Genomic DNA, 21,975 nt, shown 5'->3' on the forward strand with positions numbered 1-21,975 from the left:
CCTGGGACAGGGACTGTGTCCAACCCAATTTGCCCCTTCTAGACTGTGAGCCCGGTGTTGGGTTGGGACCGTCTCCAGATGTTGCCAACTTGTACTTCCCAAGTGCTTAGTACAGTGTTCTGCACCCCATAAGCGCTCAATAAATACATTTGAATGAATGAATGAATTTGCCCACATCCACCCCAGCGCTCAGTACGGTGCCCGATGCGTAGTAAGCACTTAACGACGCCAATTTTGTTATTATTATCATCAGACCAAGTCTCCAGCCTCTGCCCGTGGTGGGGACAGCGTTCCCGAATCCCCTCGGAAAAGCAGGAAAGGGGTGCGATTCAAATCGCCTCCGGTTCTAAGCGTAAGATAGCACCCGTAAGGATGGAAGTCAGGGCGCTCTCAAGGCTTGCAGGGTAAATCTGGGGAGAAGAGGCAACCAGTGATCAGTAATGTGGTGTTGTTCGGCCCACGTGATATCAAAACGCATTACCATAATGATGGCTTAGCATATTAATGTTTGGTCTGCAGGAGCCCCATTGTTCCTCTCAGCACCCGGCTTTGCTTTCGGACGCGGAGTCTTTCGGACACGGAGTCTTATAAAGAGCAGAAGAAACCGAGGCTGGCACATCCCAAGTGTTAGATGACCAACGGCTGACCTTAGGAGATGGAGGTTGTTGGCCTAGCGAGAATAATAATAATAATAATAATAATGGCATTTATTAAGTGCTTACTATTTTCAACTTGTACTTCCCAAGCGCTTAGTACAGTGCTCTGGACACAGTAAGCGCTCAATAAATACAATTGAATGAATGAATGAATGAATGCAAAGCACCGTTCTAAGCGCTGGGGAGGTTACAAGGTGATCAGGTTGTCCCACGGGGGGCTCACAGTCTTAATCCCCATTTTCCAGATGAGGTCACTGAGGCACAGAGAAGTGCCCAAAGCCTCACAGCTGATCAGTGGCAGAGCAGGGATTTGAACCCATGACCTCTGACTCCAAAGCCCGGGCTCTTTCCACTGAGGTAACCTAGTAGAAAAAGCGCAGACCTGAGTTCCAATCCCAGCTGGCCTGGGGCGTGACTCTGGGTAGTCACTTCACTTCTCTGGGCCTCAGTTGGTCATCTGTAAGATGGGGATGAAATCCCTGTTCTCCACCCTGCTCGGATTCTGGGCCCCGTGTGGGATACGGACTGTGTCCCGTGTCATTGAAATGTGTCCTCCCCCGCACTCAAGTTTCCTCATCTGCAGAGGGAAGCAGTGTGGCCTAGTGGAAAGAGCCTGAGTCTGGGAATGCGAGGATCAGAGCTTTAATCCAAGCCACACCACATACTTGCTTGTGTTACCTTGGTCAAGTCACTTAACTCCTCTGTGCCTCAATTCCTTCATCTGCAAAATGGGGATTCATTCATTCATTCATTCAATTGAATCTGTAGAGCACTTACTGCGTGCAGAGCACCGTACTAAGCGTTTGGGAAGTACAAGTCGGATTCAGTACCCGTTCTGCTTAGACTGAGCACCATGTGAGACCTGATAATAATTATAATAATAATAATGGCATTTATTAAGCGCTTACTATGTGCAAAGCACTGTTCTAAGCACTGAGGATCATCAATTGTATTTATTGAGCGCTTACTGTGTGCAGAGCACTGTACTAAGCGCTTGGGAAGTACAAGTTGGCAACATACAGAGGCAGTCCCTACCCAACAGTGGGCTCACAGTCTAAAAATGTTACAAGGTGATTAGTTTGTCCCATGGGGGGCTCACAGTCTTAATCCCCATTTTCCAGATGAGGTACTGAGGCACAGAGAAGTTAAGTGACTCGCCCAAAGTCACACAGCTGACAGTTGGCGGAGCCGAGCCGGGGTTTGAACCTATGACCTCTGACTCTTTCCACTGAGCCACGCTGCTTCTCTGTCTCTATCTACCTGATCATCTTGAATCTGCCCCAGTGCTTAATACAGTGCGTGGCACCTAGTAGGAGCTTAACAAATACCACAATTACTATTAATTATCTGTAAAATGGCATGAATAATAACTTGCCTCTTCCTCTCTTATCTTGTGAGCCCTGTGTAAAACAGGAATTGCTTCAGGCCTGATTCTCTGATGTCTACTCTAGCGCTTAGTACAGTGTTTGGCACATAAACACCTAATAAGTGTTTTATTAATTCACTGTAGAGGGTCCTAACTTGGCACTCATTTCTCCTGTTTGTGCCAGCTATACATGCACTTAAGTGCTTGATATTCACCTCCTACCCATTCTCACAGCACTTAGGTATATATCCTTATGGTCTTCCATTCCCCTATAGATAATAATAATAATGATGGCATTTATTAAGCGCTTACTATGTGCAAAGCACTGTTCTAAGCGCTGGGGAGGTGACAAGGTGATCAGGTTGTCCCCCGGGGGGCTCACAGTTTTAATCCCCATTTTCCAGATGAGGGAACTGAGGCCCAGAGAAGTGAAGTGACTTGCCCAAAGTCACACAGCTGACAGTTGGCGGAACCGGGATTTGAACCCATGACCTCTGACTCCAAAGCCCGGGCTCTTTCCACTGAGCAATGCTGCTTCTTCTATCAGTAACTTCTCAATCAATCAATAATAATGATAATAATGGTATCGGTTAAGCGCTTACTATGTGGCAAGCACTGTTTTAAGTGCTGTTCTAAGCACCGGGGTAGATACAAGGTAATCAGTTGTCCCACTTGGGGCTCACAGTCTTCATCCCCATTTTCCAGATGAGGTAACTGAGGCCCAGAGAAGTACTTCCCAAGCGCTTAATACAGTGCTCTGCATACGGTAAGCGCTCAATAAATACGATTGATGATGATGATGATGATGATGAAGCAGCTTGCCCCAAGTCACACAGCTGACAAGTGGCGGAGCCGGGATTTGAACCCAGGACCTCTGACTCCCAAGCCCGGGCTCTTTCCATCTGTGGCTTCTTCTCCCCCAGCTCCCGATTGCTCCTGAGTGCTCTAGACTGTAAGCTCGTTGTGGGCAGGGAATGTGTCTTGATGGTTATATTCTCTCCCGAGCGCTTAGCGTAGTGCTCTGCACACAGAAAACGAACCCTTTCCACTCCCTTTGGGACTATTGCTCCTAGGGGGGAATATCCAGCAGCCAGCGGGGCAGGGGAGTCCGCATTCGGGAATACTAGTGAATCCTTGGAGCGTCGGGAAAACAAGGGCAGGATACCAAAGCTAGGACTCGACGACGGGAGCCAAGGCAGTCTTCAGGAATGTCAGCTTCCAGTCGAGTGCAGCAATAGACTTTCTCCATCTTTGATATTCAAGATCCCATTATTTTTGATCACGCCTGACAGTTTTAATATTTAGCGCGGAGGAGCTCTAGGAAATTAGTGTTGTTGCAATGACTGGTTCAGTGCAGCAAACGGTTCCCCAGTGCAACCCTTAATAAATGCAAACTTTATTTTTAGTAATGACCTTTCATAATGCAAGCCGTGATCCATTGAGATGCTGCTCACTTCTGATGCATCTCCAAATCCCTTTTTTATGCATTTTAAATCAACACCCGCTCGCTCTGAATTTATGCATGGGGATAGACGGAGATGTAATTTAAACACATCTGTTCAAATATGCATTTCAGATCAACTTGGAGGCGGTCCTCATAATGCGACTGAGTTTTTGACGGGTATTATATCCCGAACGTACACACCAGATGGTATTTATTAGAGAGGGAATGGAAATGAAGTTTGAGGATGCTGAGCGTTTTGTCTTGAGTCACTCATTTTTAAGTTATAAAACAATAATGATCTGAAGTTCTCAATCCCTAATGAAATTTTGTTGGCTCTGTCACGTGCCCGGGAAGGGTAGAGTGTGTTCACCTGGAGCACATATGCCCTACCCCTAGCTGGTTTTGTCAATAATAATAATAATAATAATAATGGCATTTATTAAGCGCTTACTATGTGCAAAGCACTGTTCTAGGAGCTGGGGAGGTTATCCGGTTGTCCCACAGGGGCTCACAGTCTTCATCCCCATTTTACAAATGAGGAAACTGAGGCCCAGAGAAGTGAAGCTACTTACCCAAAGTCACCCAGCTGACAAGCGGCGGAGCCGGGATTTGAACCCACGACCTCCGACTCCAAAGCCCGGGCTCTTCCCACCGAGCCACGCTGCTTCTAGACTGTGAGCCCACTGTTGGGTAGGGACTGTCTCTATACGTTGCCAACTTGTACTTCCCAAGCGCTTAGTACAGTGCTCAGCACACAGTAAGCGCTCAATAAATCCGATTGATTGATTGCTGGTCAAATCACCCATGATGAAATTGAGCAAAGAGGGATCCCGAGATGAGATGGCAAGGATCAGGAGGGTCCGTGGCAGAAAATCCCAGACTCTTCCTGAGGCTAATTGTTGTAATTTACCCACTAGAGCTTAAGCTGATTGTAGGCAGGGAAAGCACCTATAATTTCTCTTATGGCATACTCTCCCAAGCGCTTAGTACAGTGCTCTGCCCACAGTGAGAGCTCAGTAAATACCACTGGTTGATTGACTGATTAATCTGGCTCCCCTACCTAAGAGATGTTGTTTCAAAGTCCTCTCCAACTGGCACCTGTGCATTTAGCTTTAATTTTGTTTGTTCTGACGACTTGACACCTGTCCACATGTTTCATTCATTCAGTCGTATTTATTGAGCGCCTACTGTGTGCAGAGCACTGTACTAAGCGCTTGGGAAGTACAAGTTGGCAACATACAGAGACGGGCCCTACCCCAACAGTGGGCTCAACAGTCTAGAAGGGGGAGACAGAGAACAAAACAAAACATATTAACAAAATAAAATAAATAAATAAATAGAGTAATAAATTCATACAAACCTACCTAAGAGATGTTGGTTCAAAGTCCTCTCCAATTGGCATTTGTGCATTTAGCTTTAATTTTGCTTGTTCTGACGACTTGACACCTGTCCACATGTTTCGTTTTGTCATCTGCCTCCCCCTTCTAGACTGTGAGCCCATTGTTGGGTAGGGACCATCTCTAGATGTTGCCAACTTGGACTTCCGAAGCGCTTAGTACAGTGCTTTGCGCACAGTAAGCTCTCAATAAATACAACTGAATGAATGAATTGGCTCCCCACCTCTCTCATCACTGCAGAAGCAGCATGGCAGAGCAGATAGAGCATGGGGCTGGGAATCAGAAATTCATGTTGGTGATGTACATTTAGCTTGAATTCTGTTTGTTCTGACAACTTAACACCTGTCCACATGTTTTGTTTTGTTTTGTTGTCTGTCTCCCCCTTCTAGACTGTGAGCCCGTTGTTGGGTAGGGACCGTCTCAATATCTTGCCGACTTGTACTTCCCAAGCGCTTAGTACAGTGTTCTGCACACAGTAAGCGCTCAATAAATACAATTGAATGAATGAATGGGTTCTAATCCCGCCTCCACCGCTTGCCAGCCTGGGGCGAGTCACTTAGCTTCTCTGTGCTTCAGTTCCCTCATCTGTAAAATGGGCGTTAAGACTGTGAGCCCTATGAGGGACAGGGACTGTGTCCAACCTGATTATCTTGTGTCGACCCCAGCGCTCTGAACAGTGCCTGGCACATAGGAAGCACTTAACAAATACCATAATTATTAATTATTATTATTACAATGGCTCTCACATCCTGTGGATAGCCTTCCTGGAACCTTTCTGCTGGTAAGATTTGTGCAGATTTATTACTTTATTTATTTTACTCGTACATATTTACTATTCTATTTATTTTGTTAATGTGATGTGTATTTTGTTAATGTAATTTTGATGTGCATCTAGCTTCATTTCTATTGGTTCTGATGACTTGACACCTATCCACATGTTTTGTTTTGTTGTCTGTGTCCCCCTTCTAGACTGTGAGCCCGTTGTTGGGTAGGGACCGTCTCTATATGTTGCTAACTTGCACTTCCCAAGCGCTTAGTACAGTGCTCTGCACACAGTAAGCGCTCAATAAATATGATTGAATGAATGAATTTTGTTAACGATGTGCATCTAGCTTCATTTCTCTTGGTTCTGACAACTTGAAACCTGTCCACATGTTTTGTTTTGTTGTCTGTCTCCCTCTTCTAGACTGTCTCCCTCTTCTAGCCCGTTGTTGGGTAGGGACCATCTCTATATGTTGCCAACTTGCACTTCCCAAGCGCTTAGTACAGTGCTCTGCACACAGTAAGCGCTCAATAAATACAACTGAATGAATGAATGAATTAATTAATTAGCCTTACCTGTGTCCCTAAACTGGAAATTCATTGTGGGCAGAGAACGTGTCCACAACTCTGTTATATTGTACACTCCCAAGCACTTAGTTCAGCACTCTGCACACAATAAATGCTCAGTAAGGATGATTGATTGATCGTGCTTGACGTGTTGGGTTCACTCCCTCTACCACATAACTCAGTCCTTAGAACAGTGCTTTGCACATAGTAAGCACTTAACAAATGCCATCGTTATTATTATTATTATTATTATTATTATTATTATTATTATTATTATTATTATTATTATAACCCCTATGAGGGCTGGAGAGTTCAATGGGGAGAATTCGGCTAGCTCTCCGAGCCGAGAATAAACCAGCCACCTCTTTTGGCCACCCCAGCCCTTGCCCATTTTAGTTTCTAAAGCATCAGGACGCAGCTGTGGAGAGCCAGGAGACCGGCCAGGGGAAAAGAGTAGATGGAAATCTGTCTTTCTTGAATTCAGAAAACGCGGCCTATTATAGTCTCTTTTAGGCCTCAGGTTCTTCCTCCGTCAACCTCAGCTAACCATCAGTGAGGGGACCCGTGGGCTCTCGGGGCTTTAAGCAGAAAAAAGCGACTGCCTCTTTGATGCAGACAAAGAGGGTGTCCGAAAGGAACGCAGTGATCTGTGAGGCGACCCGCGGTTACGCCAGGCAGTAATAGAAAACATTTGAAAATATTTGAAATAATATAATTGCTGTGCACCAAGAACACGTACATGAATAAAAGATGTTAGCAGGTGTCCCGCCAGTATGGAATCTCATGCTGTTGTATTTATTGGAAATGCGGACTCTATCGGCGGATTTGAATTTGCTAAAAGTAATCGAAACAGAAGGTTTGAATAATGAACTCTTAGCCCAGCTTAAAACGAAGTATTAAAATGGCATAATTTCCCTAAACGGAATTTCTCCTCCAGTTTAATTCATTATTTTTCTTCCAAATTATCTTCATTTCTCTGTCATGTTTCCTACAGCTCTTCTGAAAGCAGATTTATTGTTCTCTGGTTCTCTGTCGGCCTTTCCTTTTTATTTAAGGATTTAATGAAAATGCAGTGAACTTCTTTTTTAAAAAATTTGCTTTGTCTGGTGAGTGGTTTGAAGAGAAACCCTTATGGCACATCCCACTTAAACTGTGGGCAACTTACACTAGAAGCCAGCAATAGAAACCGTGTGAATCTTAATCGCCGCCGATAAATATGGACTTCATCCTCAAGTGCTCTCTTCTGGGTATAGTGTATGTAGGACAGTAGTCGAGAGGGAGAGAGTGGAAACATATGAATTTCACTTCAGTGCAGTGCGGTTAAAATTAACAAGCAGGTACACCGTTTCTACACTTGGGGAGAATTGGATTCATCACAATGTGCTTTATTAAAGTCCATCAGAAATATCATGCACGGTTTTATGGAGACAGGCCCTATTTCCCCCTCCTGAAGTAGAACCTATTTTATTTAACCAGATTTAGGTGGTCCCCGCAGGAACAAGGTTTAATCCCATTTCACCTGGCTCCTTCGCTCTCGCTCGGACTCTTCCGTCACCTCCGTCCATCCTTCCCTCCATTCCACCGAACGAGCATCGAGTCAGGCCAGACAGGAGCCCTCCCTCGGTTCCACACTAGCTCAGTCATGCTACTGTTTGCACCCATTTTCCTGGTCCTTTGTGAATGGGGATGTGGCAGGTGTGGAAGACTGAGGGGGCAAGTTTCTAAGGATTTATTTACGGGGAAGAGGGAGTCATCACTGTGCCGCATGTCCAGGCTGGAGACTGCCATCTTCCTGCTGCATCTCTCCCTTTTTTACGGTATTGTTAAGTGCTTACCGTGTGGAAAACATTGTTCCAACATTGTCCGCTGTGACCTTGGGTAAGTCACTTCACTTCTCTGGTCCTCAGTTCTCTCATCTGTAAAATGGAGATTGAGACTGTGAGCCCCACGTGGGAAGAGGACTGTGTCCACCCCATTTTTCTTGTATCCATCCCAGCGCTTAGTACAGTGCTTGGCACATAGTAAGCACTTAACAAATACCATTATTATTACCAAGCACTTAGTACAGTGCTCTTCCTCAGTAAGTAGTCAGTAAATACCACCATAAGAAGTTTCGTCTATTTTGCTTGTCCCATATATACAGTTCCTTCGCAGTGGCAACAGGGGCTTTATTGCTTGACAGTGCTTGATGCATAATAAGCGCTTAAATACCATAATTACTGTTATATTTCTCCATGAGCAATTTACTCCCACTTCAGATCCTCAACATTTTGATCCTTCATTTGGAAGAGGACCCTGGGGCAGAAGGTGCCGGGGAGAGGGGGCGATCTTAAATGCCCAGATAATGCTGCAACTTGTATTTTGGGGTTCAGGGAACATACTAGATTGTAAGCTTCAGTATCTTGTCTGCCAACTCAGTCATGTTGTACGCTCCCAAGTGCTTATTACAGTGCTGTGCAACAAAGTAAGTGCTCAGTAAGTGCTTAGTACAGTGCTCTGCACACAGTAAGCGCTCAATAAATACGATTGAATGAATGGACTACCTGCATCCAATGTCCGCAGTCCAGATTGGAGAGCGCTCCAGTCTCCCGCCCTTTCCATGGGCATAGCTGTGCTAAAGTGAACAGATTCCTTTGAGACCCCTATGATATTTCCATCGGGGGAAAATGTGAGGCTATCTTCCTGCTTACCATTAAACTGAAAACAATTTTTTCTTTCCCCAGGCAGAGCATCTTCCTGCCATTGTACTCTCTTTACATGTTCAAGCATGAATTGTGGTCACAATTTTTTTTTTTAATGGTATTTGGTAAGCACTTACTATTTGTCAAGCCCTGTTCTAAGCCCTGGGGTAGATACAAGATAGCCCTAAACACACAGTGCTTGACTTACGGTAAATGCTTAACAAATACAATAATAGTGATAATAAGAATAATTAGGTCGGACACAGTCCATGCCCCACATGGGGCACACATTCTAAGTAGGAAGGAGAACAGGGACTGAATTTCCATTTTACAGTTGAGGAAACTGAGGCACGGAGAAGTGCAGTGTCGTGCCCAGAGTCACACAGCAGGCAATGGCGGAGGCAGAGTTAGAACTCAGATCCTTTGGACTCGCAGGCCTGCGCTTTATCTGCTCGGCCACACTGCCTCTCTTGCTGCCCCAATTCATCTTCTCCTGGTTCCCAAAGGCCCCCAACCTTTAGTCCATCTTGAATTGGAAGAAGAGAAGGGAGCATCCAGCCTCTAACACCCGGGCTCTCTTGCCCGTTAATACCATTAATAGATTGATCTCACCACCAATCCCTTGCCCACCTCCTCCCTTGGTTCTGGAATAAATAAATATTTATTTATTTCACCAGTACATATTTATTCTATTTATTTTATTTTGTTAATACGTTTTGTTTTGTTGTCTGTCTCCCCCTTCTAGACTGGGAGCCCGCTATTGGGTAGGGACCGTCTCTATGTGTTGCCAACTTGTACTTCCCATGTGCTTAGTACAGTGCTCTGCACACAGTAAGCGCTCAATAAATACAATTTAATAAATGAATGAATGAACTCCCCCTTCATATCAGAAAGTCTGCCACTCTCCCCCCCCCCACCCCAAAATCACATCTCCTCCAAATATATCCTTTAGCACTGGGTCACTCAGCCCAGTCCCACAACATTTTTATATCCTATTCTAGCATTTTAGAGAAGCAGCGTGGCTCAGTGGAAAGAGCCCAGGCTTTGGAGTCAGAGGTCATGGGTTCAAATCCTGGCTCCGCCGCTTGTCAGCTGTGTGACTTTGGGCAAGTCACTTCACTTCTCTCGGCCTCAGTTACCTCAGCTCTGCCACTTGTCAGCTGTGTGACTTCGGGCAAGTCACTTCACTTCTCTATGCCTCAGTTCCCTCATCTGTAAAATGGGGATGAAGACCGTGAGCTCCCCGTGGGACAACCTGGTCACCTTGTAACCTGCCCAGCACTTAGAAAAGTGCTTTGCACATAGTAAGTGCTTAATAAATGTCATTATTATTAGTAGTAATAATAATAACTCTCTCCCCTACCCATAATCCATTTTAGCATCTGATTTCCTCTATCGGACTATAAACTCCTTGTGGGCAGGGATTCCACCTACCAACTCTGTTGCATTGTATTTTTCCAAGCGCATAATACAGTGTTTTGCACACAGCAAACTTCCAATAAATGCCAGTTATTGATTAGTTGATTGATTTCCTTATGTATGGGGATTAAGAGTGTGAGCTCCAAGTGTGTCTGCCTCAGCGCATGGGACGATACTTGGCACGTAATAAATGCTTAAAGAGTACCATTTTTATTATCATTATTATTATTATTGTTAAGAGTTCAGTAACTACCATTGATTGATTGTATGGCCCAACTATTGGGCTGGTTCTTTTATGGAGAAACCAGGAAAGAGGAGGCCAGTAACCTCTTTCCATTTTGAGCGCCTTCCTTTGGCACGCTGAAGAGGATGTGAAAGAAGAGAGGAGAAGGGGGTGGGGAGAGCGGGGGAATTTGCCCGTTCTCCACTTCCTGAACGCAAGGACCTGTCTGGTCACTCCTGGGACAAGGAAAAATGCATTCTCTCAGCCACCTTTCCCTCCCCAAATCCCCTTACAAGGCGAGAGGTTACTTCCTGGCAATGACCTCCATGGGTTCAAATCTGCCAGCATAATCGGTCCAAGGGGGTGCCTTGATTGGCGAGTCCAGTCAGTGACAGACTGCAGCCACCAGGCTGGGTTTATGTCTCCTTCCAGCTTCCCTGCATTGTCCTGCATTCCCCACTCTCTCAGTCTTCTCTTCAGGCTTCTTTAGTCCTCAAGCCTTGGCCCATTTGTGTCTCTCGGTCTCTCTCCGGTCACCCGCTCTCCTCTCCCCTCCCTCCACTCACCTCAGATCTCAGCTCCTGCTCCCCCCACCAGTCATGGCAGGGCCCGGCCTCTCTCTGAGGCTGACATTTGCCTCTGGCCTCTCTGATTCCAAGCGGGGCCAGCAAGCCCTCCAAGAAAATGTCACGGTGACCCGCTGATGGCCACTGAGGTCGGAAAATGGCCACTGTGATATTGGCAGGACTTTCTCAGCACCCCTAAGCAAATGTCGCTGCATCTCCGGACTCTGATCTTTCCCCCGCTGCTGCCAGGATCGATGGAGGGCTGCACCAGTCAGCCAACATTTTCCAAGTTCCCACTGAGGGTCCCTCATTGAGGATTCCAGGGCCAAGCAGGGTTTGATTTCCCTTGAGCCTGTATCAGACTGAACTTGACCGACAAGGAGATAATAATAATAATAATAATAATGGCATTTATTAAGCGCTTACTATGTTCTAAGCGCTGAGGAGGTTACAAGGTGATCAGGTTGTCCCACGGGGGGCTCACAGTCTTAATCCCCATTTTGCAGATGAGGTAACTGAGGCCCAGAGAAGTTAAGTGACTTGCCCAAAGTCACACAGCTGACAAGTGGCGGAGTCGGGATTTGAACCCATGACCTCTGACTCCAAAGCCCGTGCTCTTTCCACTGAGCCACGCTGCTTCTCCGAGATGACTCGGAGTCTCCTTTGTTTCAGCAAGTAGGCATCCATCAGTAAAACAGATATTTGCATCCCAATCTTAGGAAGGTAGCAAGTAGTCCTCCAAACTTGATTCCCAGCCTCGGGAAAGCCCTTCAGAAAATATTCATCTAATTGGTTCCTGAAATAATTTTGGATCCCATGGTTTCAGGCCTCACTGAGAAGATTCAGGAACTCGGGCCACATGTAATAATAATAATAATAATGATATTCACTAAGTGCTTACTATGTGCAAAGCACGGTTCTAAGCACCGGGGAGGTTACAAGGTGATCAGGTTGTCCCACGGGGGGCTCACAGTCTTAATCCCCATTTTGCAGATGAAGTAACTGAGGCACAGAGAAGTGAAGTGACTTGCCCAAAGTCACACAACTGACAGTTGGCGGAATTGGGATTTGAACCCATGACCTCTGACTCCAAAGCCCGGGCTCTTTCCACTGAGTCACGCTGCTTCTCTGTAGCTTGGCTTAGTGGAAAGAGCGTGGGCCTGGGGAGTTAGAGGACCGGGGTGCTAAATCCCAGCTCTGCCACTCGTCTGCTCTGTGACCTTGGGCCAGTCACACAACTTCTCTGAACCTCGGCTCCTTCATATGCACAGTGGGGATTCAATATCTGTTCTCTCTCGTACTTAGACTGTGAGCCCCATGTGGGATCAGATTATCTCGTATCTACCTCAACACTTAGTTCAGTGCTTGGCACGTAATAAGTGCTTAGCAGAAATCCCAATTATTATTACGTGTTCCGGCCTTCAGGGTCATACTCAGTCATGGTAAATAGAGTTTTTCCTACTTAACATTAAAGGATTGAAGTAGAGATATCATTCTGTATGATCCTACTTTTTTCTATGCAAACTAGCAATCTAGAATTGAATTGCATCCCCTAATCGGTGTGCATTAGGAAAGGGTGGTAAAAATGTAATTTCAGGGTGGCGGGTTGCAAGAAATGATACCTGGCTAATGGCTTTTGAGTCGTTTGTTCCAGGAAAACCTCTTTTAAAGGCCGCAGTTCTTCTAATTCCATATTTTCTTTGGGCGTGGGTTCGGTGGCAACCGAGGGCAGCTGTATAATTTCCCCCGATTACTCAGCCCTGGAATCTGCTACGTAGACAGCTCCCAATTGCTGTCAGGCATTCAGAAGTCCTCGGAAATGGTTTTCCCTCCCTAAAATGTGGAAAGGCAGTGCATCCCATTTTCTCTCATTTAAGGATTTGGGATCAAAAATTGTTGTTTTCTTTCTGTGCTGTTAAGTCACGTAATTGATTCCGCTAATGGGAATCGTCTCTTCAGATGCTGGAAAGAAGAAAGTAAGAGAGAAAAGGTGATTTTTTTTTTTAACTGTAATTAGATTTTCTCCTGAATGAACTTATTTCACCCCCTTTATCTCTTTGGCCTGGCCTAAAATCCATCTTTCTTTTATTCAGAAGCAATCTTAGAAGAGGTATGCTTTTGTGCCATTTTATAGGAATGGCGTATTGGTTCGGCTTAATTAATTCTGAATACAACCTGGTCCTTGCTTTCATTCCCAACCTGGATTTCCATTGTGTGTAAAATAATCCCATCCAGAAAGAATTCTAATTACCAGACTAATTATCGCCTTATCTCCAAGTGGAATTCAGACATTTGTTGCCTCCTATGAATTTTCAAAATGTTTCATTTCCTTTTCACCTTGGGTAAGAGAAAAACACACATTACCGAATCTAGCCTGATTGAACCTTATAATTCATGTTGCCATGGAAACAGGAACCTTCATCTGCGGACGGGGTTACCGAGACCCAGGATGGTAAATGTTTTCGTGGTTACCAGCAATATCGTAAAAATTGCTTTAATATCTAAAGTATAACAGCATTGTCAAAATTAATGAGTGTCTTTTTAATGTTATAAGAAATCTCTAGTGCTGTTTTAATTTTTAAAGTGATATATTTTTGTGCAAGGAAGCTCCCCTCCTGGAACAGAATATTTGCTGTCCGACTGGAGGTGTCAGAGAATGAGGATTTTCTCTGTATTCATTTCTTGGCTATCCATGGAGATGCCCACGACTTCATTCGAAACAGAGCTCTAGAGCTTACAGATGATGCCAGGTTTAGTCAATTAGGGGAGAAATATTTCAGGCTCTTTAACTCTCGACATCAGATTTATTTTTCTGGTCTGTTTCGGTTTTTCCCCTAAGACATTCCACTTCTCTTTCTGGGTGGCTGGTTTTTGAGGTTCTTTCCCATCTCTTTGGCCATTTTTCACTGCATGGCTATAATGGCTGTTGAATTACTTGGGTGATATGAAATATGTCTTTTCTAATGGACAATTTTCCATCCGAATTCTCTGTTGTGGCTTTTCTTCGGAAGCTTCGGGAGATTTACTACAGGGCCACGCTTTAGCTTTAAAAAAACCTCCTGTCATTCCTTCAGCTTCTTATGGCATTCCCTAGGTTTTCACCTCACACCCATTGTCCTGGTCAGGGACCGTGTCAACTTCCCTGATTGTATTCTCCCAAGTGCTTAGAACAGTGTTCCGTACTCTCCCAAGTGCTTAGACCGGTGCTCTGCGCACATCAGTTGCTCAGTAAATGCCACTGATTGATTGATGCTGACTGAAAAATACTCCGCGATTCTCTTTCTAAAGACCCTACTTTGTGATTTAAGCAGCTGAACAAGGGGTTGAATTGGTCACTGTAGTTCGCATTAATAATAAAAAAGGTGACACCCTATTTTAAGGATGAACCCAGGAATGCGCCGGAAACAGACTTTTTAAGAGGCAATGCCCAAGTCGTGTTAGGGAACTAGGTATTTTATTTTTGGGTGAAGCAACACGGCCTAGTGGAAAGAGTAGAGTCAGAAGGCCTGGTTTCTAATCCCAGCTCTGCCAATTGCATGACCTTGAGCTAGTCACTTCGTGCCTCTGTGCCTCAGTTTCCTCAACTGTAAATGGGGATTCAGTACCTGTTCTTCCTCCTACTTAAACCCAGACTGAGCCCCCATCTTTCCTCTCCCCCTGTTCATCCCGCCCCGGCCTACCTCCTTCCCCTCCCCACAGCACCTGTATATATGTTTGTACAGATTTATTACTCTATTTTACTTGTACATATTTACTATTGTATTTATTTTGTTAATGATGTGCACCTACCTTTACTTCTATTTATTCTGATGACTTGACACCTGTCCACATGTTTTGTTGTCTGTCTCCCCCTTCTAGACTGTGAGCCCGTTGTTGGTTAGGGACCGTCTCTATATGTTGCCAACTTGTACTTCCCAAGCGCTTAGTACAGTGCTCTGCACACAGTAAGTGCTCAATAAGTACGATTGAACGAATGAATGAATGAGATGCTGTCCAGTCTAATTAATCTGTACCTACCCCAGTGCTCAGAACAGTGTTGGACACATAAGTGCTTAAATACCACCCACCCCCCCAAAAAAACTGATTAAACTCCATTAATTTAGTAGGTGTGGGGCTCACCGTTATTGCCATGCCTCTAAGGGAAGAGATCCCAAGAGCATTTGAGGGTGAAATAGACAAGCAAGTGAGTCTTTCAGAGAACTTGAAACAGGCACAGAGATTGAAATACAGTACCCTCTCAATTATCTACACTAATGGAGGGGAACCTTTGTGTGGATAATTGAAAATTACAGATAATACAAACACTTACTCAACCCACTGGTCCAAGGTGAAAAGACAGGAAAAAAAATCTCCTGAACTCCAGAAATTTGTTCTGTGCTAGGTTGTTTTTCAAATGCAAGCCTGGGCTTTTGGAGCCTCAGCCTCGGGACTGGGTGTTGACTCCAACTGGGACTTGGGAAAGAGATGGAAGGGAGGGAGGGAGAGGATCCTATCAGGTGACTGAGGAAGTCACAAGCTGAGGTCTGGGGAGATTGAAGCAAAACTCAAAACTCGGTGGGAGGTTATTTGGGGAGAAGACAATGAATACCTACTCATTTCAGCAGGCGAAATAAAGCTTTAATCGGAAGCCAACTCTTGCTATAATCCACTGATCCCTGGCCTGGAAACCTTGAGATAAGAGAATAATGAAACCTCTGGGGTGAATTGGGATCAGGTGGAGGAAAATCATTGACTTTGGGGAAGAAGGGACACTGTCAAAGAGCAATCAAAATGATTGCAAGCCTTCTTCGGGCATGATGTGTTCATTCACTCAGTCGCATTTATTGAGCGCTTACTATGTGCACTGTTCTGTACTAAGTGCTTGATGTTTTGAGGAGATGGGGCTAAAGTCACACTTTCCCCTCCCTGGGTATATCTGGAGTATATTTGAAGGGTGGTCTTGTGGGGACTCTAGCAAGGCTGATCCTGACCCCTGATAATAATAATAATAATATTAACGATGGCATTTATTAAGCGCTTACTGTGTGCAAAGCACTGTTCTAAGCGCTGGGGTAGATACAAGGTAATGAAGTTGTCCCACGTGGGGCTCACAGACTTAATCCCCATTTTCCAGATGAGGTCACTGAGGCCCAGAGAAGTGAAGTGACTTGCCCAAAGTCACACAGCTGACAAGTGGTGGAGCTGGAATTTGAACCCGTGACCTCTGGCTTCAAAGCCCGGGCTCTTTCCACTGAACCATGCTGCTTCTCTGATGTGCCCCCGCCCCGCAATAATAATTATTGTTGGGGTGTTTGTTAAGCTCTTGTTATGTATCAAGGACTGTGCTAAGTGCTGAGGTAAATACAGGGTAATCAGTTCAGAGTCCTTTACCCAAGTGGGGCTCACAGTCGAAGTAGGAGAGAGCACAGGTATTGACTCCTCAGGGGAGCTGAGGCACAGAGAAATTAAGTGACTTTCCCGAGGTCACACAGCAGTCGTGACAGAGCCGGGATTAGAACCCAGGACTTCTGACTCCGAGGCCCGAGTCTTCCCAGTAGGCCAAGGTCGTTATGGGCGGGGAACGTATCTGCTAATTCTGGTGTGTTGTACTCTCCCACACGCTTAGTACAGTGCTCTGCAGATAGTAAGCGCTCAATAAATACCATTGATTGATTGAACTGAAAGCCACGTGGCTTCTCATCATAAGTGCTTAACAAATACTATAATAAATAAATGAAGACCTGGAAAGTGAGCCGCCTTTTCCAGGAGACTTATCCCAAAGGAGAAATGATTCCTACAAACTTGTTTGAAGGATTGAAAGCCATTGCTCTGGTGATCAGAATCCAAGACGATCAAAGATTAGTCTCAACTCGCAGTTTGCGTTGACACACTTGTGTTTGGTTTTTTCTTGCAGTTTTAACACTATTAGCCTTTCAGGCAAATTGAAATGTTAACACAAAGCCTTAGTTTGGAAATATGGGGCTGCTTTTTAGGCAGAATGTTTAATCATAGGAGTTCTTAAAGTTTCGTAAACTTTACACTCACTGTCACAGTTCATCTCTGCTCTACCTTCATTTTGACGTTTTAGCGTAGCTTATGATGGATCAGACCAGATGACTTATGGAACATCATCTCCCTTCTCATTAGCTGCTTCTCTCCTAATGCTCTTTCTGAGCAAATCCAGTGATTCCAGGGTTTAATCCGTCTCCTTATAACCACGTCCACTGTAACTGTACCACCTGAGGAGAGGAGGAGATCACAACTTCAGAGGGAAAGGCAGTGGCTGCTTTCTAAAGAATAAATTTGCCATGAAACCATTGACACTGAATCTGTGACTGCCTTGCATGTGGCTACCTATTTCCAACAGTGCAATTAGGACTGATTATTTCTTAAGCAGTGTAGATGTTGCCATTCCGTTGCTAATTGCTATAGGGGTGGAATTTTTTTATATAATTTAGGGACCTTTTTCCTTTCCCGGCATTAATGGTTCCAAGTAAATATTGTCAAGTGTCCTAGAGGAAGCCGTAAAAAAATGGAAGAGCTGTAAGAAAATTCCTTTTGCCTTTATTTCCTCAGTAGGTATGCGAGAGAAGGCTGATCAAATGAATCATCTGCGACTGAGGTTGGCTTAGATATTCAGAAATTTGAATCAGTGCAGTGAAAATGGGCCTTTACCGGCAGGTGCCTTTATCGGCCCATTATCCAAACTGGCCGAGGTTGAGGTGACCGATCAATGATTAGCATTTGGATCATCGTCTTCCCACTGTACATTACGTGCAATTCCACAGGAGCTGAAATCAGAATAATAATGACAATTGTGGTATTTGTTAAGCGCTTACCATGTGCCGGGCAACCTACTCAGCGCCAGGGTGGATTCATTCATTCAGTTGTTTTTATTGAGCGCTTACTGTGGCAGAGCACTGTACTAAGCTCTTTGGAAGTACAAGTCGGCGACCTATAGAGACGGTCCCTACCTAACAACGGGCTCACAGTCTAGAAGGGGGAGACAGACAACAAAACAAAACATGTGGACAGGTGTCAAGTCGTCAGAACAAATAGAATTACAGCTAAATTCATTCAATCATATTTATTGAGCGCTTACTGTGTGCAGAGCACTGTACTAAGCGCTTGGGAAGTACGAGTTGGCAGCATATAGAGACGGCCCCTACCCAACCACGGGCTCACAGTCTAGAAGGGGGAGGCAGACAACCAAACGAAACATGTGAACAGGTGTCAAGTCATCAGAATAAATAGAAGTAAAGCTAGATGCACCTCATTAACAAAATAAATAGAATAGTAAATATGTACAAGTAAAATAGTGTAATAGATCTGTACAAACATATGTACAGGTGAGACGGTTCCTACCCAACAACGGGCTCACAGTCTAGAATGGGGAGACAGACAACCAAACGAAACATGTGGACAGGTGTCAAGTCATCAGAATAAACAGAAGTAAAGCTAGATGCACCTCATTAACAAAATAAATAGAATAGTAAATATGTACGAGTAAAATAGTGTAATAAATCTGTACAAACATATATACAGGTGCTGTGGGGAGGGGAAGGAGGTAGGGTTGGGGGTGGGGGGAGGAGGAGAGGAAAAAGGGGGCTCAGTCTGGAAAGGCCTCCGGAGGAGGTGACTCTCAGTAGGGATTTGAAGGGAGGAAGAGAGCTAGCTTGGCGGATGTGCGGAGGGAGGGCATTCCGGGCCGGGGGAGGACGTGGGCCGGGGGTCATCATCATCATCAATCATATTTATTGAGCGCTTACTATGTGCAGAGCACTGTACTAAGCGCTTGGGAAGTACAAATTGGCAACATATAGAGACAGTCCCTACCCAACAGTGGGCTCACAGTCTAAAAGGGGGAGACAGAGAACAAAACCGAACATACTAACAAAATAAAATAGAATAGATATGTACAAGTAAAATAAATAAATAAATAGAGTAATAAATATGTACAAACATATATACATATATACAGGTGCTGTGGGGAAGGGAAGGAGGTAAGATGGGGGGGATGGAGGGGGGACGAGGGGGAGAGGAAGGAAGGGGCTCAGTCTGGGAAGGCCTCCTGGAGGAGGTGAGCTCTCAGTAGGGCTTTGAAGGGAGGAAGAGAGCTAGCTTGGCGGATGTGCGGAGGGAGGGCATTCCAGGCCAGGAGGAGGACGTGGGCTGGGGGTTGATGGTGGGACGGGCAAGAACGAGGCCCGGTGAGGAGGTTAGGGGCGGCAGAGGAGCGGAGGGTGCGGGCTGGGCTGGAGAAGGAGAGAAGGGAGGTGAGGTAGGAGGGGGCGAGGTGATGGAGAGATACCAAGGCTTCCTTCTACATAGTTTCCTCTTGGATTTCCTAGGGTCCCGGGAATCACCATCGCCACAGACATCATTTGCGGCTTCCCCGGGGAGACGGATGAAGACTTCCAAGACACGGTGAAACTGGTCGAGGATTACAAGTTCCCCAGCCTCTTTATCAACCAGTTCTACCCACGGCCCGGGACCCCCGCCGCAAAAATGCCGCAAGTTCCCGCGCAAGTGGTAAGTGGCTCCCCTCGCCCTCCTTAATGTTGGTAAGGAAGCAGCCTGGCCTAGAGGGTAGAGCACGGGCCTGGGATTCAGAAAGGCCCGGGTTCTAATCCCAGCCACTTTGGGACCTTGGGCAAGTCACTTCAGTTTTCTGTGCCTCAGTTCCCTCATCTGTAAAATGGGGATTAAGACCGTGAGCCCCACGTGGGACAGGGACTGTGTCCAAAATGATTAGCTTGTATCCATCCCAGCACTTAGAACAGTGCTTGAGACATAGTAAGCGCTTAACAAATACCATCGTTATTATGATTATTTTGTGACTCTCCCAGTGGGCAGGATATGAATGCATCCAGATCCCAGCACCCCAGAGGGTTGATTCAGAACAAGAAATCCATCAGAGAGGATTTTCAGCCAAAGCAGATTCCATTTCCAGGAATCCCAAATTGCGCTCTGCCTTCCGTCATATTTATTGATGATGATGATGATGATGGTATTTGTTAAGCGCTTACTATGTGCAAAGCACTGTTCTAAGCTCTGGAGAGGTTACAAGGTGATCAGTTTGTCCCACGGGGGGCTCACAGTCTTCATCCCCATTTTACAGATGAGGTAACTGAGGCACGGGGAAGTTAAGTGACTTGCCCAAAGTCACACAGCTGACAGTTGGCAGAGCCGGGATTTGAACCCATGACCTCTGACTCCAAAGCCCGGGCTCTTTACACAGAGCCACGCTGCTTCTCCAAGTATTGAGTGCTTACTGTGTGCAGAGCACTGTTCTAAGTGCTTGGGAGAGTACACTATAGCAGTATAATACATTCCCCACACATGATGAACTTACAGTCTAGAGGGGGAGACAGACGTGAATAGAAATCAATCAATCAATTGTATTTATTGAGCGCTTACTGTGTGCAGAGCACTGTTCTAAGCACTTGGGAGAGTACACTATAGCAGTATAATACATTCCCCACACATGATGAACTTACAGTCTAGAGGGGGAGACAGACATGAATAGAAATCAATCAGTCAATCAATCATATTTATTGAGCGCTTACTGTGTGCAGAGCACTGTACTAAGCGCTTGGGAAGTACACGGCAACATATAGAGACAATCAATCAATCAATCGTATTTATTGAGCGCTTACTGTGTGCAGAGCACTGTACTAAGCGCTTGGGAAGTACAAGTCGGCAACACATAGAGACGGTCCCTACCCAACAGTGGGCTCACAGTCTTAAAGGGGGAGACAAGAGAACAAAACAAAACATATTCACAAAATAAAATAAATAGAATAGATATGTACAAGTAAAATAAATCATCATCATCATCAATCGTATTTATTGAGCGCTTACTATGTGCAGAGCACTGTACTAAGCACTTGGGAAGTACAAATTGGCAACATATAGAGACAGTCCCTACCCAACAGTGGGCTCACAGTCTAAAAGGGGGAGACAGAGAACAAAACCAAACATACTAACAAAATAAAATAAGTAGAATAGATATGTACAAATAAAATAAATAAATAAATAAATAGAGTAAAAAAATATGTACAAACATATATACATATATACAGGTGCTGTGGGGAAGGGAAGGAGGTAGGATGGGGGGGATGGAGAGGGGGACAAATTTATTATTATAATACAATAATAAATTGTATTATTTGTACAATAATAATTTGTATTATTGTACAAATAAATGTACAAGTAAAATAAAAATAAATCTGGACTTCAGTGCTGTGGGGCTCCCACGAATGAAGGGAGCAAGTCAGTCATTCATTCATTCAATCGTATTTAGGGCGATGCGGCAATTTTTGTGGTTCTTTCTGGGCGAAGCGGGCGTGCGGGTCTTGAGATTGCCCGCGGAGCTTTCCGGGCCGCAGATAAACAGCCGGCTTCTCACGCGCTTTCCTAAAACCCCACCGCCCTCACAGCCTGACACTACGGCTCCACGTTCACCCGCAAGTATCCTGCCCCCTCCCCTACTTACCCTGAACCAGGCGGCTCATCTCCTCACCCTCCCATTCCCATCTCCCCCCCCAACACACACGCGCGTACACGGCGGGCGCAAACAGCAGTTGGCGTCGCACGGCAAATGCCAAGTCTCCTGGCACCGCGGCGGCTCCGTATTTACCCTCCTGTCACCCAGCCTTCCCCCTTGCCAGTTCCGATTTTTCACTCCCCACTGGCAAGCGAGCGGCTGCTAATCCCTGTGTCGGTTCGAGATTAATCTCTTTTTAATTTCCAAGAGTTCCAAGGCGCTTTCCAAGGAAGCCGGGCGCGCCTCGCTCTCCAGGAACTAAATATTCCCAAGCTTTGGTTTTGGAAGCTTTTGGGACCAGAGTGGCTTATTTCACCTTGAGCAAGGCCGGTGGAGTAAATGGTTCTTAGAGCATTGTCAACACAG

The 21,975-nt window shown here is 45.4% G+C and overlaps 1 protein-coding gene across 1 annotated transcript in view; it reads left to right on the forward strand.

Annotated features, from left to right (window-relative positions):
• CDKAL1 (CDK5 regulatory subunit associated protein 1 like 1) overlaps window positions 1–21,975 on the forward strand; it is a 340,204-nt gene that overhangs the window by 241,103 nt on the left and 77,126 nt on the right. The window contains exon 12 of the mRNA XM_038770667.1: window positions 19,412–19,592. Within this exon, the coding sequence (XP_038626595.1) occupies window positions 19,412–19,592 (181 nt within the window). The remainder of the gene's footprint in view (window positions 1–19,411; window positions 19,593–21,975) is intronic.

The sequence above is a fragment of the Tachyglossus aculeatus genome, chromosome X2 (assembly GCF_015852505.1).
Source record: "Tachyglossus aculeatus isolate mTacAcu1 chromosome X2, mTacAcu1.pri, whole genome shotgun sequence".
NCBI classification, from domain to species: Eukaryota; Metazoa; Chordata; class Mammalia; order Monotremata; family Tachyglossidae; genus Tachyglossus; species Tachyglossus aculeatus.